Genomic DNA, 26,863 nt, shown 5'->3' with positions numbered 1-26,863 from the left:
CAGATTTCAGAAAGTTTCGCTGTGCAGTGTGCAGCTATGGTGAGAGATACATGAGAGACGGCTGTGTCTCTGAGTCTACAGAGCCTTTGTCAGAATGCAGACACTGAATATCTTAGAAGGGGCAGCCTTAGCCTTCTGCCCAACCCAGAGTAGTCTTTTTATTGAGGGAAAGCATTTTCCCCATGTAGAGGAGACGTAAGAAATGAAACACTGCCATTGGGGCAAGAGGGAAGAGGCTGACAACAGTCAACGCTATTATTTTTTTTTAATGTATTACAGGAGTTTAGGAGGCCAGAGCCCTGTGATGCAATGTTGCAATAAGTCCTGTTTCTGCCTGGAATGTGCAGTGTCAGTCATGCTCTCGGTGCGTGTCAGAGCCTGTGCTTCACTCAAACACAGGCACAACCCCGCGAGTGTGCAGGTGAGCTGCTCTCCAGGCTCCGGGACTGCGCCTCCGCAGCCTGTCCGGGCTGGCTCTGTCACGCAATCCCTGTGGAATGGGGAGAGGCTGGCGGGGAGGGCGAGCACCAGGATGTGGCGAGGTGTTAGCAGGACCCAGCTGTTTGGCACCATCAAGCAGAGAACGGCTTGATGCCCATTTTGCAGGTGGAGAGCTGATGGATTCAGAGGCGGCCCTTACGTCATGCACAGGGAGGAAGGGTTATTTGTACTGCGTGCTTACACATCTGGCTTAGATGTGGTCTGCAGCACCTAAAGTTAGCAGCTGGCGTTCATCTGCAGACACTAGCAAGAATTAAGTGCATCCAGAAGGTAACACACTCGGCTTAAATGATACAAGTAACCCCTCTTCCACATCAGGCAAGACAGTCAGCAAAGAGTGGACTGGAAAGTAGGGTGCAGCCCTCACTCCAGCACTGCCAGCAGAATTTGAGGATTTCGTCCCCATGCTTTAGCCTTGGCAGTGCTCCTTCCTTCACGCCTTGTAACCCAGGCCAGTGGCAAGCAGAACTGTTTACCTCATGAGGACTCTTTGGTGGAAATGTAAGGAATTTTGGGGTTTCAGTGCAGTTTCCTGATGGCCAGTATCCCCACTGTCAAAGTTACCATCACAAATGTTCTTCCCTTTCTAGCACAGTGGGGATTCTTAGTTGGTATTTAAGCATTGTGGTAGTAAACGTGGTTAATACTAACTGGCACTAGTTGGCAGCCTCCATGGAGGAGCTTGGAGAGAGCCCATGGGGACAAAAGCTGTCTCCCAGCCCACGTCCTCAGAGACCACTGCGGGTTGTAGGGAGAGAAGGGGCTACATGCTCCGCGGCTTGTTGGCCAGCAGCAAATCTTGCAGGACCGGCGCTGGGCTTTGCTCTGAGGCTGCTCCCCCTCTTTCAAAACAACCTGCAGTTTTTCTCCCCATACAGAGTCATGAAGAGGGGGAGAGCAGGGAGCACAGGAGGAACAGGTAGTCCCACAGCCATGCAGTGAAAGGATTTGGCCATCCAGGGTGGTGGCCAGGCCACCATGGTCCCTGATCAGCAGGTGTTTTGCCCTGTCACTAGTGTTGCACGGCGTGCACTGCTGCTGCGAGGAGGGCTCATCTCTGGGTCCGGCACAGCTCCTGGAGAGCAAGAGGGAACCTGGCTTCACCACAGCTGGGAAGCCGACCCCCCCGAACAGTCGATCTCATTTCTGTCACCAGGATCTTATTAGGAAGCTGTGCCTGAGTTTGCGGTGAAGTTTGCCCCGAGTTCTGGCTTTCATGTGCATCCTGGCTGTGTCCGGCCTTGACAGCAGGAGGAAATCGGTTGCATGGGATTTCCCGTGCATCAGGCAGACAGGCAGGAGGGAGCTGCACCGGTAGCTCTGGCTGGAGACAGCTGGGGAGACGATGGGCCACGCTGCCTAAGAGACCTTCCCTGGGGCAGGATGTGGCCAGGCTGGGGACCCTGGGCCCCCAAGCGTGGGGTGCACAGCAAAGGGGCTCTGCCCACAAATGCCAGCTCCATCTTCAGGACTGTGAATTGTGGGGCTGAGGCTTGTTTTGCAAGGGAACGAAGAAGGGCTGGCTTTTATTCTGAGAGAAATGTATTGTGTGAAAATTATAACGTGACTTGTTTTGTCATTGTCTTTAACGTTTGCCCAGTATGAACATCTCGCCTCTTCTCATTGTCTACAAACATCTGAAGTTGATTGTTTTTAGATACCGATGCCTTGTGTGAAAAATCTGAATTGTACCTTTGAATTATCTGCCTTAAAGTGGCCCCGTGCCTTCAAGATGACTCCTGGGCCACCTCTCTGTTAGAGCTGGGGGATACACTGATTCTCCCTCGCGTTTTATAAATACATTGTCTTCCTACAAGAGCTCAGTTCTGTCTGTGTGTTACTCACACCCACATCGCCATGCAGCAGGGATTAGAGACCAGGTGTTGCTCCTCTGGATTCATATAATCAAAGGCTTAGGCAATACCAGAGAGGTCGCTCTGTGCCCAAGACAGCAAGAGGCGGGTGGGAGATGCAGCGAGCAAAGTTGGCCAGGAGCAAGACCTACCTGTTTCAGTCGCCTCTAGGGCTGTAGAAAGTGGGATGGCAACAAAACAGTTTTTCTCCTGTCTTCCTGGGTTTATCATGTGAAACAAGGTAGAAACATTGGACAAATACACGTCTCGGCAAAGCACAAGTGCGACGTGATCATAGAGAGAGAAGGCAGAGAGCGAAGTGGGCCCCTCTTGCAAGCAGGGGACAATTCCTGAAGAAGACCACAGGTGAGAGCCTAGACCTGAGCTCGATACTTAGCACAGCCTACACAAATGGGAGGTCAGCTCTTTCACAGCAACTCCTTATTTAGCTTCAAATTTGGCCCCTTTTCGCTTCAACTGTGCCTGCCTCCTTCGAGTATAAAAACCTTGGCAGGAATGGGAGTCAGACATGGAGAGGGAAAAAGGCAGCCAAGGTTGCTAATGAGTCTGATTCCATTATAATGAGAAATGATTATTAAAGGTGACGGGGGAAAAGCATTCCAGCACACTGCTGGTCTGCTCGCCTGGGCTGGGTGACGGGAAGCCCTCTCTGCTCGGGCAGGCCTCGCGCGCTGCCGTACCTGACCTGGCAGCTCTCTGAGACGATGATGCTGAAGTTAAGATCTGGTAATGAAATTCCCCTCACTGCTTCTGTACCAGCTGAACCTTTTCTTTTTTTTTTTTTCTCTCTTTACGTTCAGTCATCAATGCTAATTGCTTTGCCTCCTGCTCTGAAGCAATGAGTCACAGGATTTGGGATCTGCACACGGGATGCATAATTTTTTACCTTTTCATGAACCCAGCCAGCCAGTAGTGGCTGAAAGCCCTTAGCTGGTGGTTTTGCATTGGCTAGAACTAGTTTTGCTGCCTCTACAGTGAAGCCTTTTTCTAGAGGAGCACGGGATAAGAGAGGCTTCCCAGAAACAGTCACCCCCGATTGCTGTTGGTATCAGGAGAGACCGAGGACCGAAATAAGCAGCAAACTCGGTGTCGCTCCAGACCTGCCGTCCCCTGGACGAAGTGGAGGACGAGTCTTTACCTGCTTCACCAAACAGATCCTAGACTGTGCTCAGCTTTGCTGATTTAAATTCTGGTAAAGACATAACCGGTATTTTCCACCCTACTCTTTCTATGCAACTTTCCTTCAGCGGCAAAAAAGCCAGCATCATCTGCAGGAACTAGCTGACGCTGGCCCACAGCCTTACCCACCAGCCTTTGTGGGCAAGATCATTCACACCCTCTCCAGAAAAAAGCACCACCTGTGACTTAAGCAGAAATTCAGTTCTGTAAAGTCAAATATAGAGTCCAAATGAAATTTGCCCATATCTTTTTTTTTTTAAGTGTCAGACACTCCCAGTAGCTCCTGAAGACCAATGTGCGGACATTTTCGTGGCATTTCTTTCTCAGTGGTGGCAAGAATATACAAAATGAAAAATCCATATTGAGCTCTGATTCTGCCATACAATGAAAAAATCTTTTAATAGTCAGAAAAGCATGTCATTATTTAAACAGGCTTACACCAAGCTATTAAAATACCATTTTTTTAGCATGACTACAGAGTTACAAAATTTAGGATTGAAAATTTTTACTCTTTCCAAAAAAATCTGAAAAATCATTAATTCAAAGACTTTTTTTTTAAGGAAACAAATTGTTCTAGTACAAGAGAATTCCCAGCATTGTCAATATAAAAATGATATATTTAAAAACATTTATGTTAGTGATAAGACCTTAAATGGTGATTTTTTCATACAGTAATACACTATGCACCTGTCATTTCTCATTGTGGCAGTAAGCCTAGAGTGTCTCCTTATGTATAATGTTTCTTCATTTTCTACTAGATATTGTGAGGCTATAGATATTGTGAGGCTATCATTCCTGGTAGGTCCCTGGCAATGACATCAGACCATAATATCTGTTTTCTGCCATTGTTAAATTTCCAGTGCTGGAAATACCTGATTGTTTTCTTAACTGTGTCACATTCAATTTTATTTTTAAACAGCTAGGAAAACATTTGAACTGGTTTTAGCTATGCTGACATACACACACTTTTCTATCTTCCCATGAGAACGTTTTTTTTTTTTTTTAGTTTGAGAAATCCGTTCCAACATTTGGGAGGTAAACTATTAGATAGCATTGCTTTAAGTATAGTAACTTATGCTTGAGACAAAAAAGCTGGACTTTTCTTGTTTCCTTAGCCTACAAAGTAAATTGTTCACTCTTCTCTACAAAATGAGCCAATACTGAATACGTGAAGCAGGCAACTAAAATAAGGGATGAGATTTACAGAACTGTGCTTTGAAATTGTGTACCTGCTGCTGTTCCTGCAGCTTTCTCTAGCAAAGTTTGCTCTAGCTTTGAAAAGCAATGTCTTCACCCCTTCAGAACTGCAAAAGCATTACGGTCAGGGGCCGGTATATGGTGACATGCACACAGTTTTGAAAGTTTAACCCAGTTCTCTGGATTCGTCGATGGGCTCCTGCTGAGGTCAGTGAAAATGTAGAGGAGGAGAGCTTTCCCTGCCAGCCACGCTACTCGGATCCTGCGGGGAAGACAAGAAACGCCAGTAAGGTCGCAGCAGGCTCCTCCACACTGCACGGGCAGAGAGGAGCAGTCACGGCGTACCGCGTCACTCAGCACCACAGCCACCCCTACGGGTGGGGGGTGCTGCTCTTCAGTGCTCACACCCTTCTGGATCCCAAGCCAGCAGTGTTTTTCTATATGCTTTTAGCCTTTGCATCTTCCCTCATCATATCAAACCTCTATCAAGCTTTCTTGCTGGCTGTTGCCCCCGTATATCGCATTTAAACTATGTTTACATGTTGCAGGTCATGTAAGCAAGAGATATGAACTTTGCTTCTTGACCTAAAGTACTTTTAACCTAAGAACATGTCATTCCCTCATTGACCTGACATGGGAACCCAAGCATTTGGTTGGACTCTTATTCACAAAACTCTCTCTTGAAAATGAGAGTTAGATTCTTAAAACAGCCCCTGCCAAACCACACTGGCTGTTGTGAAGAGCTCTTTTACCACCGCCCCAGCAGCACCTTCCTTTTCTTCTGCTCCGATAACACTACCATCTTTGGATACCTCCCAGAACACACCTATTTTTCTTCCCCAAATTTAGCTCCCATCCACAACTGCTATCCGTATCTACTGTGAGGTCTGCAGCCTTCTGAAAACCACTTGCTGCTGATAAATCCCAGCAGTTGGGATGTTTGGTGTTCTTGCTTTAAAGACCAAGCAAGGAGAAATCCTTCTCCTCTGAGGAAAGTTGTTCAATGAGCCCAGATGCTTGTGGGACAACAACATGCCTCTGGAAAGGCTTTGTTAACTTGTGCAGCTTTGCCTTCTCCTCCTCCATCTTGCAATGATGTTTTCTGAGACTGAGAGCCCTTCCAGGGGCTGAAAGTGATGGGAACTCACCCCTTTCTTACCTGACTCCATTGCCCCATGACTTAATAAGGTCGAAAATTCCTATTAGGGTAGAGGCCAGTCTTCTGCACCCCGAAGGCTGTGATGAAGATGTTGAGGATGACCGTGATGAAGATGAGAGCTGTGGCAGCGTTGTTGAGTATATTCAGGCGGGGTTGCTTTGCAACATCATTCAGGTTCAAACGAGCTGTGTGATACAATGCAAAAAGAAAGGGAGATTTGTAGCTTGACTCCAAGTCTCCCAGCCCCTGCAAGCCTTCTCTGTGTGGTGAATGTCCATGGTGCCCCTGGGCACTGTGGCCACAGAGCTGGCAGTCCCAGGAACTTTACAGGGGCCACAGCTTGCCCTAGGATGACATAGGAGGATGGAGCAGAGGAAAAACATCTTTTTTTTTTATGTCATGTCTTTGCTTTGCCATGGAGGTGCCATGGCCCTCCAATGGGCCAACCCTAAATAGCCAAATTACTACTGCGTGCCAGCCAGGCATGTGCCATGTGACCCCCCCCCACTGCATGGCCAGGGGCCATCTGGCCCATAAGCCACGCAACCAGCAGCCTTGTGGCTCCCTGCCCTCAGTTGTGGTCCCCTGTCCCCCTTCTCCTCACAGCTGGCTCCAGCCACCGCAGCTGCCACTGGGAAAGGCTGTGCCATGTCGGGCAGGGGAAGGAACGCGTCACAGGATTTCCCAGAGCCTCCAATCCCATGTCCCACATAAAAAAACACGTAGGATATACAGGAAAAGCCAGCGTTCTGCAGACTTTTAATACTGGGCATGTGTTAGAGGCTGAAATATAGCAACTCCTGTATCAGATGGAGCACTGGGCAAGCCTGTCTGAAATGCTGGTGTTAACGTACTGTCTGTACAGAACTGTGGGACTGGTTAAATGTGAGGTTAATATAGGGAATACCTCTGCCTAAATTGTTCTGTTAGGCCCCAGCTTGCATGAGGTGAAAGATACAGCTAAAACATAGTATCTGCAGGAGCTGCATGAAGGGGCGTGTTACAGGACGGGCAGCAAGAGGCCCAAAACCCAGCTCTCTCCCTACGACAGAGATTCAGCAGTGAGGAAGTGAAGGAAGAGTAGTGCTAAGAGCTGTTGTGCAAGAGAAAAAAACCCAACCCACTCCCCACTTTGAAAAGCAGTAACACAGACCTCCACGCCGCCCACGTCAAGCTGTCTTCAACCCTCCTGCAGCCCTGGTTGGAGCCAGGGGAAAAGGTTCAGGGCAAGAGGCTTCCCCTTCCCACCCCCACGCTGGCCAAGCCACGGGGTGCCCTACCGCAGCAGCACCCTGCAAGGGTGCACGCGCCTCGGCGGCCGCCTTACCAGTGATGATGAGGAGAATCCCGATCATCACCTGGAAGAAGAGGGAGATGCTGATGAGCACGATGAGGGTGATGTAGTACTGGAAGGAAGGCCCCTGCTCCAGCACCGCTTTGAGCTGCGTGACGTTCGCCATGAACAGTGCCACGTCCAGCATGCTCTCCGCCACGCTCTTCTTCGTCGCGTAGTGGTTGATGTTCATCGGCCCGTTAATCCGGAGATGTGGATTCACGCCCTGGGGAGACAGGAGAAACCACATGGACTGGGATGATTGCTAAGCCGACGGACTCAACCGTGTTGAACGGGCTGCTGCCTCCCCACGAGGTCTATATAGAAAGCCTGGGAAAGAGTCAAAGTTGCGTGTTTTAAACGTGTTGAGATTGCCCAGTTTCCCCTCACAGTCGCCTTGTGGTATTAATAGCCACAAGATACTTGCAGTGATCAAGAGCTCAGCAAGGTTAGAAAAATACTGGGTATTTTTGTGGAAAACAAGCTCGTCCAGAGTAACAATGATATAGATTACCCAGAGCCAGGGATTTTGAAAGGAATATTTAATTCTCTTCCTTCAGGGCACAGACAAACCTCAAACTTACAGGGGATTAGAGAGAGATCTTCTCTTTGGGTCGGGTGTTCAAAGGGCCGTCAGTGGCTGGGCTTTATACCTCCTCTGAACACTTTTTGCTGACTACTGTCTTTGAAAAGGTGCTTTAGCAGATGGGAAAATCCATATTTTTGTTTCTGAAACCAAGGGGACTATTTCTTCAAAACGTCAGGCACTGAAACGCACCAAGACAAGGGGTGGGATCCATCGCAGCTAACTTTAACTAATCACTCAGGCACATATTTTGTTGGTGGAAAGAAACAGGTATTTACAAGGCATAAATCACCTGGTTGCCCTTAACCTAATTACAAGCTGTTGGTCATTTGGCTGCTTTTAGCCATCTACCTGTTCTTTACCTTTCTTGTTAAGTGAGTTCGCCTGTTCGCTGTCTTGACCCAAATGATGGAGAAAAAAAAAAAAAGATGGAAAAGAGAGTTTTCAGTTCACCCAGAGTGTCATCAGCTGGTAATAAACCACCAGCAAAGGCAAAAATTAGGAAAGATTTGGACATATCTGTAGCAAGCTATGACCTCCTTTCTTAAGAAGAAAGAAAAACAACGCTTTCACATAGCAGACAGGCTTCAGTTCTGGGTAATCAGCCTCCTGTCAGCTGTAGTGAAGACCAGCAGCCTTGCCCTCAGCACTTTAAATCTGGAGGTAAGGGCCAGGTGTGGGCTGGAGGTCATCTCTTTTGCTCAGAGTGGTGGGAGAGATTTCTCCAGGTGCATACTGGAAGTAGGACTGTGTCTGCATCAGATGGTAAGTCCTATTTTGGTCCTTTTGTACCAGATAAAGTACAAAATGTTTTCTTTCCTCCATGCTCTGGGCATGATGCTAGAGAAAGGTTATGGCTAGTGCTTCATGCTGCTGTCTCTGGTCTTTTTGTGCATCCTTGGGCAAGGGTGGCTTTCTCTGTGCCAGAGTGGGAGCAAAGCCAGTGATTCTGGGAGGGCACTGCCTGTGGTTGTGCGTCTGATACTGAAATTAGGGCTGAATTTCAGAAGGGGGTTGTGGCCTGTGCCAGCCATCAGCCTCGTGTGGGAAAGATGCATAGCAAAAGGCAGGCAGGAAGGACTGTGTCCAGTTTGATCTATTGGTGAACTGTGATCCCTAAGAAGGGGCCAGCTTGGGGTGGGAAAGTGCTTTTGGGTTTTTTGGGGAGTTTGGTTATTTGGGGTTTTTTTTGTTAGCTTAAAGTATGTAATTCTTGTGGTTTCTAACAGTAGAGTTACTGTGGTTAAGAGGCTTCTTTGTAAAGCCTGTATTTCTTGCTGTGGAAGGTAGAAGTTAAAAGATACTGGAAGAAGATAAAAGTAGAAGTCTAGAGAGCCGGTAAGGACTCTAAGGCAGTGCGTAGGGGTTCAGGACTTTTTCAACATTACTGTCTGGTGTCTGGGGCAGAATAGAGGTATCTCGCATCTCGGGGAAAGGAGGCTGGCAAAAGGTCTGATCCTGGGAACGTGTATTAGAAACCTAGACTTAGGTACTGCCCCCTCTCAGCTGGCTTAGAAGTATGTGATCCTGTTGCAACAGAGTGGTACCCATACCAAGTGGTGCAAGGTTTGAGATTTTACCCCTTTCATGTGTTTTCTTCCTTATTCCTGAAGAGTCAGCCCCCCCCCGCCGCAGCGTGACAAGGCTGGGCATTGATAGTTCTTCTCTGCGTAATGATGAGTTAAGGGTGTGAGAACAAGGACACTGTACAAACAAGACAGAGCTTTTGTTAAACGAGTGACTGGTACAAGGAGGCTGAGACATCTGTCCCCAGTCGCTTATATGGAGACAAATAAAGCAAGTCAGGAGCTCTTGTGGAATGAAAATGCTTCCTCCTTTTGAGCTGCCCCCACGCTCCTTTACCTGGAGCATGAAATGGGGCAGAGTTGCAATGCACTGAGCTCTGTGTCTCAGATGATCAGGCAATGAAAACAGACAGATTTCACATGGGCTTTTCTCACGTGGATGAGAGGGATGGTGTGTTCCCCTGTCTGGGACATGATACCCCAGGCAGGGACAGCCACTGCTCTCTGATGCGGAGTCACTGGATCTGGGAAACCCTTGCACCTAGCAATGAAAAACTGTGATTCCTGTTTCAAAGTTCTGTCAGCCCAGGCTTAGTAATCCACAAAGGTGGCCAAAAGGTTACTCGATGATGTAAGCTGGACACCAAGCTTTCGCTTAGGCGGCTAAATGATCAACCAGTTTGCAGGAGTCCTTATGGTGCAGGAGTCCTTATGACAGCATCTAAAGTCAGAGAAATCCAGCTCCTCTGTGGATTTTGCCCTTACGGAGTATTCTGCCTAGTCCAGCAGCTACAAATGCAAGCTGGAGTCTCAAATAAAAAGAGGCTTAAACAAACCAGGAGTCCTTGGAGACCTGGCATTTCCATTAATGCAAGAGGATAGCTTTGATTGGGGTGCCTGGTGCCATAGCTGTCACCAGCTAACCCCTACATCTATGGGCTATGAATGCGTGGCTGTGACCCTTTTTTTGAGCTGCCACAATGCATGCACAGCTTTTCAAAATGGGGCCATTTCTGCTTTTGCTTTATCTTGAAGTTCAGTCCTGTAAACTGCTGCGGCTCAGGAGCTGATTCACAAGCAACTCTGGTTTCCCTGCAGCAGGATTGCCCAGACAGCTGTGGGGGGTTTACGTGGGATCATGGGGGAGATTAAATGATTCCCTTTTGGCAAACAGAGCCCTAAGTCATGTCAGAGAACATACCTGAAGGCTCATCAAACTGATTTATGTCATGAGGCTAGAGCTGGTGTCTTTCTGGTCACTTTGAAAGTGTTCCCCTGCTGAGAGTGAGGATTGCCTCCTTTTCTTCTCCATATTGCATCAAAGAGGGGAAACCCAGATCTGGCAGGCAGACACCAAGTTCATCTTGCAAGCGTTGTTGCAGAGCCAGCATGTCTGCTGGAAAACAGCATCTACCAGTATGCAGCACTTTCCCAAGATGGGGATGTATCATTATTGCCTGCTTTTTAAGGGTAGGGAGATTAGGACTTGAAAAAGTACAGCCTGGTCACACCACAGCGCTGGCTGAACCGGTGCTGGAGCTCAGCTCCCGGCTCCCATTTCCGGATGTTTTGGCTTTCCACATGAGACAGCCTCCTTCCCTGCAAAGACGCTGCTGGCTTCACTCTGACCTCGGGCAAGTCCTCTTTCTGCTTCAATTTGTATAAACGTGGCACAGCGATACAGATCACTACAGGGGCTGAGCGAGGCACCCATCTACGTTTTATAAGTCAGAGGCTTTCTTCTTACTCAAAGCACCCCCTTCCCCAATATTTAACTCTGACTTCTATTGTTATTTTTTAATTTTTGTGTGGATTCTTATAGAAAGAAGGATGAATATCACCACAAGTGTAGGATTTTTTTTTTTCTTTATTTCTTTCTTTTTAAACTTGATCTCTGGTTTTGCTGTAGGGAGCTGGCAGGTCCCAGGGCCTGTGAAACCTGGCTCTGGCACCAGAGGGCACGCTGAGCTCCACAGCTCACTGAAGCTACCTGAAAAATTTCCACTGAAATTAGTTTTCAAGTGAAATTCTTTGCTTTTTATTACGCATTCATTTTTACAAGAAATAGCTGCTTTCTTCTGAAAACTTTTGGAAGAGGTTCATCTAAATATGTCTTTCCAAAGCTTGCAGATTTTGGGCTGAGGGGAGCACAGAGCTTTCTTAAAGCTACTTGGGCAATTTCTACAAACCCTACAGTTTCTCTTGTATTTTTCAGGGCAAAAGAAAAAAATTACAGAGCAGATCTAATTGCAAATCTGTGTGCTTTGTGGGTTTTGTGACCCTGTCCCCAGGGGAGAAGAGCCTGAAAGAGACAGTGGGACAGCATGATGTCAGAAGTATGAGAATGATAATCCTCTTCATGGGAGCGCTCTGGCAGAGGGGGATGTCTGAGGAGAAACTATATTATTGGCCATTAGTTCCAAGGGAAACGCTGGAGGATGCCAAAGAAAACAGAGACATGAATGCAGGCCGTGCACTCGGCGGGGCAGGGGCAGAGACGCCTGCCACGGGGATCCCAGCCGATAAACAGCCAGCCGCACGCAGGCGAGCACGCACACACGCAGCATCAGGCACCAGGGAAAATCCAGGGTATTTTTCCACAGTATTTGCCAGTTGGCAGCTTTAGAAGTACTTTGTAAACATCAGTTGACGAAGGTTAAAGCACACAGAGTCATCATCTTGCAAGGTAGGAGAGGAGCACAGTTCCCTTTCTATGGGCAGAAAGCGGAGAGATTAAAGGCCCTGCTCTCAATCAATACTTCTACTTTTAAGTGCACTCTGCTTTTCCAGAGAAGCTCACTCCCTGCAGCTCCTGACCACTTCACTTGGGGTGAAGGGAGCCAATTTTAATATTTTTGGCCTCCATGCCATGCCTAGGCACAGACAGCGCCGGGAACAGCAGCGATTACCAGGCGTCCGCCCACCTCGCAGAGCTGTGCCTGTCAGCTTGCAGGCAAGGCAGCAGGTTTGTGCACAGCCACACGTGTGCAAGAGAAGGGATGCGCAGGGAACGCTTTGGTCAATACCAACTATATTACGCGCTCTGTGAGGCAAAGGCTGTTTTGCTACAGTTTGGCACAACAGCAAGCATCTTGGCTGCATTCCACGACCAAAAGTAATAGTAAACCTTGTCATGGATGCTGCAGTCAAAAGGAAAACTGAGTGTTCAGGGCCAGTCCCCCTCGTCAGCCTCTGTGGAGGCTGTCAGCTAAGTCCAGTTGTGCTCAGGGTTTTTTCCTTTTAATATAGCCATCTGTTCTGCTCACTAGGGGTCCTGCTCAGAGCCAAATGGCTGTGTTGCCTTCAGTTCATATTGGATAAATCCCAGAAAATAAATCAGGGATGCTTTCCTGGTATCTCAGGCTCTCCCCGTGTATGAGAATTGTCCTGATGGAGATCTTTCTCTGAGGTGATCTTCCATTTCTGTGATAGGTCACTGCTTAGGGTAACAGAGGGCTCACTGACACCAACTGTTTGAATGAGAGCTCTCCAACCAAAAAGTAACTTCCAGGAGCTGAGAGTCAGTGTCTCTCCGGAAGTGGAAGCCTAGGCAAATGGCAGGCACAGATCCTGTGCGCTTGCTAAGCACTGTTCATGTTCCTTAGTCTCACCAAACTCCCACTCTCCATTTGCTTTATCAGCCTCCTGTGTCTCATCTCACACCCACAAGCAAACTTGGGCAGAGATGTCACTGTGGTGCAGCACTTAGGACCTTCACCCTTGAGCTAAGGGAGTAGGACACTACTGTTGCTAAAGGGATGAAAGTGCGGCTGGGTGAGACTGCCAGCAGACCTTCTCCGATTTACCCAGCTGAAAGGCTGGCCTCATATTCTCACTACAACTTCCCAAAATGAGGCCATGTAAGAGCAGGAGGCAAACAGCAAAACCTAACACCACGTAGAGTGGAAGGGGCCAGGGCAGCCAGGCAGTCCCCTGGCTGTGGCTGGTGGGGGGAGCAGAGCAGAGGAGAGGAGCGGGGGTGAGTCACGAGGTAGCAGAGCCCCATGAGAGCCGGGGTGCCTCTCCTCGCCCTTGCCCTCCGGCTGACATGGCAGTCGGTTCTGCTTCCCGGCTGGCTGCGGCATTCGCAGCCTGCAGAGACCTGCTTGTCGCATCAAGCGTGCATGCTCTGCTCTCCATTTCTCCCTTTCCATGCTTCTTCTCATCTCTTATTCATCCTGCAGACCCTCTCCGCCCTGTCTGCATCTTCTGTTCAGCTCCTCCTCTCCTTTCACCCTCTTCTTCTATTCTCTCCTTCTCCATTCTTTTCTCACCCTGTGCCTTTCACCTTTCTTTCACACTTTTTCCTGCTATCGAGCTCTGCTCCTCCTTCATGCACCCCCTTCCTTGGGTTGCTGTCTCCTTTTTCTGCTCCACTCTTTTCCCCCTTTGGCACTCTGCGCTGCTGTATGGAGAATTTCTTGAATCCGTTCACTCTCAGACACCACTCATGGCTTCCTGTGCTACAGGGCAACATAAATTATGTATCTCTCAAATAACTGTCTTACCAAATCTATATTAAACTCCCTCGTTAAGTGTATTTATGATACTGAATTGAAGGGATCCAGGAATCGACTGGCAGGCTGCAGGGCTGAGCTGGAATAGAAGATAATTTTTCTTTTCCAGGTAGCTGGGATGAGGAGAAGGCGGGAAGGGCCGTGACACTGGTGGAGGAGCCTCCCTCCGTAGCTCAGAAGCAGTTAGTGGGTTTGGGGGCTCAAGAACTGCTTGGCACTAGCAATTGCAATGTGCTGATGCGTGATCTCTGATTGTTGAACAGGAGCAATTGGGTGTGTATGTGTGGTAGGGGGGGACGGCTCTTTGAACGTATGGAATTGGGAGTGCACTCAAAAGGATTAGTGGGAACAATTATTTCCAAAGCCAGGATATAGAAGCTGGAGCCTATTCAAGGCACTAGTGTTTAGCACCCAGAGCAGTTTTATTGCAGTGTTTTGGGGGGGAGGAGCAAGGGAAGACTAAAAACAGCTTTACAAGAAAAAATTAAAAGTAGGTTAGCAGAGAAAATGAGTTTATAAAAAATGGAAGAGCAGCCGGGAGGCACAACAGTAACTACTGCATTGTGCTTACAAAGCTAAACACGTTAAGATGAATAAATCCCCAAGCTGGATGGCTTATGGCCCAAAATATTAAAAAAAGCTGGGCCTGATCACAGGCTGCTGCCAGATCCAAAGAGCAAATGTGTTCATGTAAATCATTTTAATACAAAACATTCCTAAAGCAAGGTCCTAAATTCGAACTTCTTCCAAGGCTAAGGGTGTTTGCATCCAATTCTGAGGGGTCAGGTTGATTTCTAAAACTGAGGGAACATAGTAACAGCTGTACTGGATCAGACCAAAGGTCCAACTCCCAACTGACTGTGGTGTGTAGCAGATGTGTAGGGTAAAAAAAAAAAAAAAAAAAAAAAAAATCTTAAAATGGGACAAGCATAGAGCAACGATCTCTTGCGCTCTGTTCACCCAATGACCTGCAACTCTGTATACAGAACCATCCCAGTCCTGGTCTGAGGTTGCTTTTCATGTGAGGAAGCCCAAGGTTAATTTGTCATTTGCTGTGTAGCTTACGGCATCCTACTTGTTCCCCCTGGATCTTAGTTTCCCCATCTGTAAAATAATAAGAACGCTCACATAGGTGATATCTAGGGAGAGAGATGGCTAAGATCTACTGTACAAGTGCAATATGTGCCTGTGTTGTGTGTGTATAATACAGATGGAGTGAATTCATCGTGCAGGTAAGCCACTGAAGCTGATGAAATTAGGTAGGTGATTTTCTTATTCCCAGGGGGCTTTACATCTTGCAGTGTTTCCCAGATAAATCTCACTCTAAGGCACTGGAGTTCAGGTTCATCTGCAGATTTTGACACGTATGTGCCCCTTGTCACCCTCTGAGTGCTTGGGGCTCTCCACAGAAAGGAAGCTGTGGGGGTCTGGGTGGGAAGAGGGGAGAACATGACTGAGGGTTTCAACAGAGGCAGAGCTGATGAAATTGCATCCATAAACAGTGGAACTCAGGGGGTTTGGTCTTTCTATTATTTATAAGGTCTTCCATCTGCAAAGCATTTTTTTTTTCCAGTTTCATGTGTACTAACACTCACAATGCCTTTGTCCTGTGGGTCAGTGTCTGTCTCCTATTGCAGTGCTCACCAGCATCTCCAAACAGACCCTGCTGATTTAGTCTCACCTGGGTGCATAGTATTCTCTTTCTTCAAAAACTGCCAGGCTTAGCTTCCTTCTCTCCTGGGAAATTGAGCCAATCTCTGGATCTAAAAAGGCTGAATCTGCTGATTTTGTCCAGAACTGGCATGGTCTGAGTTGTGTCAGTTTGCAGCTGAGCATCTGGCCTCATGCCAGCAGGACAGGTAAAAAAAAAAAAAAGTGTCATTGCTGATCTAGACTTTCCTAAACCCTTAATTGCAATTGTTTGTATGGGGTTTTTGGGGGGTTTTGGAGGGTTTTGTTTTGTTAGGGTTTTGTTTTGTTTTGTTTTTTCCCTGAGGCTGGCCAAACTAGGTACTGAATACAGAAACTAGTGAGATAGTAACTGGGCTTACAGGGGCAGATAACTTGTAGTCAGCAACGGACTTCAGGGTAGGGAAGTCTGCAGAGCGGCGTCTCAGGTCTGTGCTAGGCTGCTTGGGAATGTCACACTTAGAGACACCATCGGCTGTCGCTGGAAAGATTTTAAACACATTAGGAGTGCTCTACCAAATGGCTGTTGCATTTTAACGTGAGAAAATGCAAAGTGATGCATGGCTATGGCTGTTCAGATTCAGTTAGTGTTACCGCCCTTCCATTAAGCGCTGGCTTGCAGGGCTGCCTCTTGCTTGGGAGCCTGCTGTGCCAAGGAAGGCTGCTGCTGCCTCGCCAGGGCTGGGGCGATGGGTAAACTGGAGAGGATGTGAGGTGCCATGCTTGAAAGGAGCATGGCTGTGTTCTCAGCAGCGTGCCTGGGAGCACCTCGGAGTACCGCTGAGCACATCCGTGGCATCTCTCCGAGCCTGGATGAAGAGCTGTCATGTTTGCTTGCTGGGGGTTTAGTATTGTTTTGTGTGGGGTGAATACATTAGCATTTCTGCTTGTGGTTTGGTTATTGTCTGACTGAGGCTATTGCTCCTGTTCTTGGATTGATTATGGCAAATCACTTAACTATACTTTAGAGGGTTTCGCTGCTGCTGTGGCTAAAATGGACAAGAATGGGACTGTGTGGGTAAAGGCACTTCTAGGAGTTGGAGAGGTCTGAGCTTGGCTCTAAGCTGTTGCATAATTTCTGTCTTGGATACAGGGGATAAAACTATTTCAATTCTCATATGTTAAGAGCTTTCCAGCACAAGAAAATGCCTCCTTTTTTGTGTGCATACGGTAACTAGTACAATGGAGTTCTGGTCTCAGTCAAAGCCTCTTATCCTAACTCTATTAGAGATAAAAAGGTAGAAGGTTCCTCAAAGTTTAACTGAATTTTAATAAGATTGTTAGCTTGTGCAGAGCTTGTACAGATGTAACTATTACCCATGTCATATCTTAGGTTGGATATTAGGAAATTCTTCTTCACTGAGAGGGTAGCCAGGCACTGGCACAGGCTGCCCAGGGAAGTGGTTGAGTCCCCATCCCTGGAGGTATTTAAAAGAAGGGTAGACGTGGTGCTTAGGGACATGGTTTAGTGGGGGACTTGGCAGTGATAGGTTAACGGTTGGACTCAATGATCTTAAGGGTCTTTTCCAACCTTAACGATTCTATGATTCTATGTTTTAATAAGTGAACCAGCTGAGGAGCCAAAAGGCATGATCACAGATCAATGAAGGATGGCAGAGTACAGAATGAGACCGGTGTCCTGCCTTTGAGTCTCTTGCTTTCACTACAAAGCTTCACCTACCTGACAGCAGTTATGGATGGCTACCAGCAACTAGAAGCACTATTTTTTCATGACAAGACATGAACATAGCTGATTTCTAAAGTACCCAATATGGGCCATTTCTTTCTCCTGCAATTACTACACCAGCCCTTCAAGGTGTATGTTTAAGCTTCTTAATTGAGTATGGATTTACTGGATTAAATTTCATTTCTCCTTTGAGTGGCAAAACATTAAGCAATTGTTTAGGCATGCATTGCTTCAAAAAGGGTCAGTATGAAGCCAGATTGAATCAAGGAGGTACTTGAAACTAATTCCCACTAGGAATTAGGCTAGGAAGGCAGCTATTTTTCACCTGTATCCCATGGACCATTGGAGATGTCTGCTTCTTAGGCATCCTCAAAAGACAGCTAAGAAAAGTGAGCTCATATATGTAAGACACCTCTTGAACATATAAGTGATATCTCTGAAATGGTCTGCCACTCTGCTGGGAAACATTTACAAGTCCAGAGTTCTAAAGCAGTGGAAAACACTCACTGAAATGCCTTAGCGAGGCTTAGAGTTTTTTTCCTTCTAAGCAGCTAAGATTAATCTTTTGCCGCTCTGAAGCCTGTGAGCAGGTAATACAATGGCTCTGTGCTCTGCTCGTCTTCTGGAAAAAATTGTCACTGTAGTTCAAGTCAGGAAGGAGATACCTCAATTGCAGAAGCAGGGCATATGTCCCACAAGGAGGGGATGCTATTTTCTGTTCCAAGTGGCACCCAGACACCTCATCGGATGTGGGTGTCCTGTTACGACAGGCACAAATAAACTTGCTTAGAAGCACACAGCCTGCAACAGAAGTAACCCAGAACTTGATCAAGTTTTCTGACAGATGCAGCATCGCCTCCCTCCCTTCAGACTGCAGCTTGCTGAGTCCTTGCCCACTGTTGGAACCAAATAATCCCAACCTTTGGCTCTTCCTCCCCAGTTTTCCTCTTTCATTGGCACATCTAGCATCTTTTGTTTGGGGGGACGCAGACTTTGGTTTGGGGATGATATTGCAAAGGAAATGCTCAGGCTTCTCTGCAGTCGTGCTGCTGTTAGCTGAAGTTACATGAATCTGAACCAACAGGAAAATCCAGATGGGGTCAGGGTGAGTTTTGTGCCAGAACCTGTTTTTTTCGCCATATGTGACAGAAACCTGAAGCAGCCAGAACCTTGAGGTGGAATCACCTCACATCAAAAGGCAAAAAAAAGCCTCTAGTCTGTAAAACTGGAGTTATGAAACAGTCTATTAAGCTAAAAAAGGGTAATTCTTTAATTGGAGAAATTGTTGGGTGAGACACATTAACTTTTAAAACGAAGTGTCTTTGCATAGTGAGTCTATTCCTTCAGTCTTTGCTTCCCTCCCAGCAACTTCCATGGACTACCTGGTGTGTATAAACCTGCTGGTCTCCTTAAAGCCCCTGGGAGAGCCTTCTCCCTGCTGCTTGCCAAGTTACTTGTCCTCTTTCCCCTGCATAGCCCTGTGGCGTGTGCTCTGGGTGCTCTTCCCCCTCCTCTAGAGCCTTCTGATGGCCAAGGGAACAACAGCTGGCACAAGGCAAATGAGCAGCCCTCCTCCCACACCATCCCCAGGTGGGGAAGTGTGTCCCAGCCGTGCCCTTTTTACTAGAGTATGCAGCTTACAGTGTCTATACAGTAAATTGGAAGCAACCAAGCTAAGCAGTTATGCCATCTGCTGCAATTAGCGTTCGTGGAACTTTTATTCTGGAAGAAGCTAGCCCTGTGCAAGACCCACATGGTGAGTCCCCTTGCAGAAAGGCAGTGGCACCAGGCTCTGTGGGATATTCTCATCTCCCATGCAAGTCCCTGGAGGCAGCTGCTTCAGCAGGCTGACCCTGACAGTGGGAGAGAGAGCAAAGGAGCTGAGGGCAGCAAAAAGATTGCAAGGAGCAATTCTTACCACCCCCCTCCCTGCTGCAGGTTTTTCCAAACCACACAGACCCAATGAGATCTCAAACAATGTCACACGGAGGGTCCAAGCTCTGTAATTAAGCCCCTGCAGAGACTCAGCTCTTGTAGGGGACCCATCAAGGGGTCCCAGGCAAGGTGTTGTCACTAGAGAGCGCTGGGGCCCAGGGACACAGCCAACTGGGTCACCAAGGGAGCCCTTCCCACGTTGGGGACAAAGGAAAGATCCAACACAACGTCTTTATAAAACCCTGGGTACAGGAGGAAAATGTGAAATCAGCATATCTAGTGTCAGGTTGCTTTAAGTGGGTTTAACAGCTTGAGGTATCTGAGTTGGGAAACTTTGACTCTCTTGTTCCCATTAATAATTTAATTGAAAGCTGGGCCAAGGCCCTGCCTTAGGATGTACAGTAAAGCTCAGGGAGGAGGTTTACGGTGGTTATAGAGTGGAAGGTTTTTCTTGGTAATTAGAAATATTAAGTTTGGCTTTCCCTTGTCTTCCTGGAGGAATTTCAAGGGTGGGGTCATCCTGTTGTTTGGGTTTATAGCTTGCTATGTTGACAGAAGGATTCATAGGATAAGGTTGTTTTTCCTTTTTCTTTCCATCCTTCAGTGCAGCTTGATGGTGCTGTAACAGCTAGCTATACTAAATTCAGGGCAGTGATATAGTATGCTATAAAAATGGCCATTGGTATATCAGTAATATTACACATAAATTGTGAATTACTGTTGGGCAGAGATCAGAAATGAAACAGTTGGTGGCCAGTAATATCTCCCATTTCTGAAAAATGGTACTGGGACTTCCCTGTCCAGCTTCTACTGGGTTCAATGAAAGTTAAACAATTAAAACACTTATCTTTGGCCATCTCAGCTTAAGTTAACAATGTTAAATTAAATTAAACTCCAACAGTGTGGCTCTGAAAGCATCTCCATTAAGATACTTTATAAGATCAAAGTGGCAGAACTGAAGTGCCAGGATCAGAATTTTTTCATAAGAGTACGTGACATGCCTGTTCCTCTTGGCAAACTGGATTAAGTAGTTAATGTTAAACTGAGATCACCAGGTCACTGGCACAGCAGAGGAACTATGTGAGAAAATCAGCAACTTGCGTTTCAACTAGGGGATGCTGGAGCAATTAAGGCAAAATCATATGTTTCAGGAGAAGTCAATTAAAATGGGGAGAATGAGGCACACAAGAATTCAACAGAAAACGAAGGGACCTCTGCTGCTTTTGCTTTTTATTTGTGAGTTCTTTGCTCTTTGTTGGCCTCTGAGACCGAGTGGGGAGTGGACGCGGTAGGGAGGACTATTGCCCCCTTGCCCTCCATGTTGGGGGGCTGCAGAGTTTTGTCTCCCTCTGGTGGCTGCTCCAGCTGTGGCATCACAGCTGCCTCCACCTTCGTGTCTTGGAGTTCAGAAGCTCAGCTTTGAAATCTCAGGTTCCATGTTACAGCACCCAGCTGTAACATCTACACCAGTATGTCTTCCTAAAATCTAGGATCTGCTTTCAGGATTTACTGGGAGGAAGGTGGCAGGAGAAATAACCAAATTAGAGGAGATAACCAGCAGGTGGTGCTCAGTCGTAAATGCACAGGGTTGCTCCATCATTAAGATGGTAGCATGAATTTTTGCAGCGCAATCGGTTATCCTATGCCTCTGCTGATATGCTAGCAATTTTTTTCCAGTGGATTACGAGTTTAGATATAATGATGACTAAAGGGGCTATATGCAACCTAGATAGAGTCCTAGGTTAGGAAGTATTGCAAAAGTGTGTTGTATAATTTGGAAGCTTCTCTGACCAGCTACAAAGTAGGGATTGAAGTCTAAGGGCAAAGAGTTCAGAAAGCATAGTAATTTGGGCTTCAAAGATGCCTGATGTAACTTCTTTAAGATACAATGCTGTAGGAATCCACACAGTAAAAAAAAAGTAGGAACTGTAGAGCTCTCTTTCCCTCCTATTAATCATCTATTTTAGAGTTCATTTTGTACTTTTATGTTGTGTGTTAAAATAATACACAAGACCCTGGACTAAGTTGTGACTGGAAGATTATAGTGAATAATGCTTATAACAAAGCTCAGGAAGGGAGCTCTGTAAAAAAGAGCTACTTCAGGAGTTGGTCATGCATGTAAAACTGGCTCTTATTAAATTTGGTATTTTTTTTAATGGTCGCTGTAGCCCTAGATTGTATTCTTTTGAATATTGAATAGCAACCACCTGACACACGTTCTTCCAATAAAATTTCTCTTCAGCTAAAACGGTCTCTCCTGCTTTAACACACTACCTACTGTGAATGTCAACAGTAGCCTCCTGAAGTCTTACATTTCTCTTCCCTGCACCACAGGAAGGACACTGCAGTGGGGCTTGGAAAAGTATTGTGTTTTGGGCTCAGCTCCTCATACAGCTGTTGCTGTGGCTGTTCAGTTTTATGTAAAAGCAATAGTAAAGGTCAGATTAGATAGCGTTTTAGAAATAAAACCAGCCTTGACCTAAATCCTGTGCAACTCCACTTACTGATAGTGCACAGAATGCAAGCAAGCATAGACTTAGTTCTCCTGTTTCAGTTTCTAAAGCAATGACTTAGAGCAATCCTGCTCTGAAGGGAGTGTTCCCATATAGCCTTAAATGATGAAGGTCTACCTGTCTCAAATCTGGCAGGAGAAGGAACATACACCATCACTTTCTACCCCCAAAACGTAGACGACAAAGCTTAGGGAACAGTATCTCAAAAATAAACTGTGTCCCAGAGAATGGGGTTTGATGCTTCCAAAAGTGTTGAGGGCTTTCTAGATGATCAAATTGAAATCAGTTAGTAAGCATTCATGGGCTACTAAGGAAGCTCATGTGGCTGAAGTCGTGCTTGTGAGAGGGCTCTGCAAACAGCAAGTGTGTGTGGGGAGGAAGGTCAGACTGCTGATTCCTGCCTAGCTAGTGGAGCCAAGGTGTCCTCGATGGGTTTGTCTCTGATCGCAGCAGTCGGGCACATCAGACCTTGTTGTTGTTACCCATCCAGTCCAGCATTCCGCCTCAGACTCATGAAAGCAATAACTGATTTATAAATCCTCCACTTCAAAATTAATAGTGGTCTCTCCTAACCATTAAGTTAAGTGCTGTTCCTTTTAATAAGCCTACCAGGGCTGGAACTTCTAGTATAACCAGTGGGAACTTCTCAGCCACAATACTTTGCTTAGGCAGCCGGCCCAGGCAACAGTGCAGCAAAATATTGCTCTCTGAAAATTATACTGTCTGAAGTCTTTCTAGTCACTTGAAAGGAGGTGGATGGAAACTCTGAGCTTCATTATGCTGATATGTCTAAAGTGTCACGGGAAGCGCTTTGCGTTAGGGAAGCCAAAGCAACATTTAAGCAAATAGCTATGGAATGGCCTTTTGGCTGCAGCCAGCTTCAGCCAGGGACCTGTTTGACATCTACCTGACTCGATAGCCAGCTGTGTTTCTAGTGAAAGCTGTGGGGAAGAGAGCTTCCACCGACCTCCCGGGGGAAACAGGAGCAGGCATTCAGTGGGTAGCGCTGGGGTGTGGGTTTCTGTCCAAAGGCACTGATAAATAGCTCCTATTGGCTTTGGTGGATTTGGCACATACTCAGCATTTCTGCAAGTCAGACTGGGTTTATGCACATTTGAGGCAATCTTCTCTAGTGTAATAAATTAATTAAGAAAGATGCATTTAATTAGGCTGCAGAAATAAATGAAGAAAACCAGAGCCCAATTCAACTGAATCTGTGCTTGCTTTGACAACCAAAGCCATGCCTTTGAAACACTTTCTTGTGAATTAATCTCATCAAGGAGTTTCTACGTTAAGTATTCCTGATGACAACAGATCTGTCATCTGGGGGAAGTGTTACATCAGTACATTGGAAAAAAAAAAAAAAAGAAACCAAAACAAAAAAACAAAACCAAAAAGCAAAACCCCAAAAAACCATGAGATCAGACAAATCTAGAACTGTAACTTGGTCACTGGACGCAGCTGGTAGTTATGGGAAGTTTAGTTAGTGATGTCTAAGATTATAGTAGCAACTATGGATGCTCAAACTGAATGAAATTATCATTGCTGACAAGCCAAGAGAACTCAGATGGACATTCAGATCTGTCGCAGAGGTTGCATCACTCAGATGCATCATATCTTAATGTGGAAAGTGAGATGAAAAATGCAAACCGCGGCCAGGAAGAAATTCAGGAACGGTGACTGTCTCTAGCTGTGCTGTCAGCTCCACTCCAGCTGCTGATATGGCACCTGCACTTTTGAATTTGTATTCTCTTATCACTGACGCACTCGAGGGTTTGGCAGGTGATTCATGTACACTAATTCACAATTCACCCTGGGTGAAATTTGCAGCAAATGGTATTATCTTTGGTGTCATATACGTGGAGGGGGGAAAATCACAACCTGCGATCAGATTCTTCCCTAGCATAAATCTTCTTCAGTGTGACCTACAGACTTCTGACTTGCTCCACTGCCTGTGAAGCTGGAATCGAGATTTTTGTTCTGGCAATTTACACGCCATCATCTCTCACTTATCTCTGGGTGGTTTATTCAGGTTATGGATTAACTGAGCAATCATTTAGCAACACCCTGCTCTCTACTGCTTCCAGTCCAACTTGGTGCAGCTGCACGGCACTATGTGGGGCTGCATAGACTTACTGACTTGGCTCGGTGCTAATTTAGGAATCACCACAGCCTGCTGTCTGCCGTATTGCTGAGCTTTCTTTTCTCCTTTATACTTTCGGTGCTTGCTTTCACAGCCTGGGCACAGTAATACCCTGCTACAGCAAAACACCAGTTATAATAGTTACCTAGAAAATCATGAACTGACTGTATCGGCAAACAGTGTGGGTTTTTTTGGTTTTTTTTTTTTTTTTTTTAATATATCCTTCTGGGGTTTTGTGGGAAGCTTATCCAGGTCAGAAAATCCCAGCAGCTTCTCCCTTTTCAAACAGTTCCTTGTGATGGAAGAACTGTGGAGTGCCTCCACAGGAGGAGGAAATGGCCTGCAATAATCATCGCCTGTCAGTCCAAGGACTCCCAAGACCAAACCCAACAAAGCCTCTCAGCAGTTCTCAGAGTGCCAGCACAATTGCTGGCTTCAAAATGCCAGCAAGAGCTGTGCTGGGGCATCCTCTGTACTTTCTTGTAGACACCAGAATGAGAGTCACAGACCCCTCTGAAGGGACGGGGAGGTCCACATTTCAAAAGCACTAGTTCTGGAGCTTATGTTCTTCGTGCAAGGAGATTGTCACAGAAGTGGCATTGCTGTCCTGTTCTAAGCCTTGAGCTGTTGTGGGACTTGTGCATGAAGGCTCGGGGCCCCAGCCAGACTCCACCGGCATTAATGGAACGTAATTGATTTTGTGGTGAAGTAAAAAGATGCATCCTGCAACCTTGTGAGTAAAGAAAGGCCTGCTCACTTAATGAGGCAGGTTTCAGATGCACACAGTCCTGGAGCACCTCAGAATGATCAGCCACTTTCCCAAAGCCAGCTTACGCTATCATTCTGAATGTTTACCTTCACAGTACAAACAAAAAAGAGGTGTATTTATTGACGGGGTAAACAGGTACACTTTTCTCCAAAGAAACCAGTTTGGTTAGTCAGCCTGGGTGTTGACAAGAGATGGAAGGAAATCATTAAAAGAGACTGCATAGTAGGTATGTTAATTAGCCATGTGGTTGGTACCAAACAATAGAGGCTTATGCGGAGCCTAGGGAATGCAGAGAGATAATTTTACCTTTCCAAACAGGAGGGCATCAAGCTGTGCTTCCCTGCCTGGGAAAGTAGGTCAAGAAGAAGTGCACTTTCAATTCATATTCATCTCATAATTATTTCACGTACTGAAGAACAGTATTTCTGTCAAGGGGAAGATGCCTCTGTGGCCAGTCTTACGGAAGAACAATCCTCCATTCAAAGCAACAGCATGCATATTTGACAACTTCAGCATCAGCGCCCATCAGCACTGCCTTCCACATGAGCTCTCATTGCACTTCTGCTGTTAGTCCTGACCTTGCCAAGCTTCACAGTCACTCCAGACATCACCACCAGTGGATCCAGAGCGCTGGATCCTAGCACAAGAGTGCACTGCTTCATATTTGCCAATGGGACTCAAATCAAGATGTGATATGCTGTTGCTCTTCATACTAAAGCCAATTGTCATTTTTCACTGACGCTATTGGAGAAGCAAGTGGTCCTGGCAAAACATTTGTATCAGGATGTGTATGTTAAACAGGAGACTGTTAAAAATGTCTTTTTTTTTTTTTTTTAATTTTTTTTTTATTCTTAAGAGGGGAAAAGAGAATACTTTAACATGTATTTGCCTATTTTCATATGTAAGAGAGAATAACTTAAGTTGGAAAGGACCTTTGGAGATCATCTGGTCCAACTCTCTGCTCAAAGCTAAGCCAATTGTGAAGACACATGAGGTTGCTCAGGGTCATATCACTAAATTATTAAATGGAGTGTCCAAAATCTCTCTGAGCAACCTATTGCAATGTTTGACCACCATCACAGAGATTTATTTTTTTTCTTAGAGGTTTCAAAGCTGTGTTTTAAAGATGGATGTCAAAGGCTAAGGAAAGATAAAACTGTATTAGTCTAGGTAGAGAACAAGTGTTGTATAGTCATCTACAGTACCTGTTCTTAGTTTTTTGGTATATAAGAACTATGTTTCTGAAGTAGAAGACAGACTTTCCCAGCAAAATAAAAATCAAATACTTATGCCTAAAGTAAATTTTCCCATGATTTGAAGGAATGTGTAAAGCAACAGTGAAGAGGGGGAAAAAAAAAAAAAAAAAAAGCCAAGCAATAGTGTCTTAGAGAATGACAAGAACAGGATGGCTCTAATTTAGCATTCAACTATAGAGAAATGTAAACATAAGACTAAATACAGCCACTCCAATTTGACAAATCTTCTGTTGTATGATGAAAAACAATGTACATAGGATATGAAATACAACTGTTAGAAAGCACACTGCTTTCAAGCTGCAGTGTATAATCTCCACATATGCCACTTAGTAATATTTCTTAAAAAAAAGACCTAATTTTAAAAAAGAATTGCCAATAGCACAGAAAACCAAATCTGCTGCACCAAATTGTGTGTGTTCCAGATCTTTTTCTGTAGTAAAATATTCAGTAGCTAGTTCTATTCTCTGCCCTAGTTAAAGAAATTTTTTTTTTTTCATGAAACTTTCTTGGTTTCACCATAACTGAGAAATGGTTGCAGTATTATTTCATCATCATGTTTTCAAAATAACTAAATTGAACTCCAGTGGAGATAGGACATTATGGGGTTTATTTTAGTCTGGAAAGTTGAGACTAATCCTTTATGTTAATTTTTGCCAGCTAAGGAAGCCAGTAAAGTCAGAAATTTCTGAACCTCTTCTTATTCAAGATTTTAAACTTAAAAATGAGCTAATACAAGAAGGCTGATCTGGTGGGGAAAAAAAATCCACTTTTTTTTATTCCTCTACTGGAATTACTTTCCCTGTAATACTATATATAAAACATAAAACTTGGCCCTTGCATGAATTATATTGCCTCAAGTAACAGTATAACTGCAGACATGCCTGGGATGAATCAGTCTTTTCTTAAGGTTAACAATTACCATTTTCCTTCTGACAGACCCCTGACTTCCACATACCCCAAAGCTCTGATTTCCCCCTGCTATATATTTAATTTTTCCCT

General features: G+C 45.8%; 1 protein-coding gene across 1 annotated transcript in view; it reads right to left on the bottom strand.

Moving 5' to 3' along the window:
• Window positions 1-5,931: 5,931 nt before the first annotated feature.
• NINJ2 (ninjurin 2) overlaps window positions 5,932-26,863 on the bottom strand; it is a gene marked incomplete at both ends in the record, with an annotated part of 47,199 nt that continues 26,267 nt past the window's right edge. Inside the window, 2 exons of the mRNA XM_082308495.1 lie at window positions 5,932-6,095; window positions 7,238-7,469. Coding sequence (XP_082164621.1) covers window positions 5,932-6,095; window positions 7,238-7,469 — 396 coding nt within the window. The remainder of the gene's footprint in view (window positions 6,096-7,237; window positions 7,470-26,863) is intronic.

Source organism: Platalea leucorodia (genome assembly GCF_965183815.1).
Source record: "Platalea leucorodia genome assembly, chromosome: 4".
NCBI lineage: Eukaryota > Metazoa > Chordata > Aves > Pelecaniformes > Threskiornithidae > Platalea > Platalea leucorodia.
The sequence above is the reverse complement of the archived record's forward strand: the minus strand, read 5'-3'. Positions and strand labels throughout refer to the sequence as shown.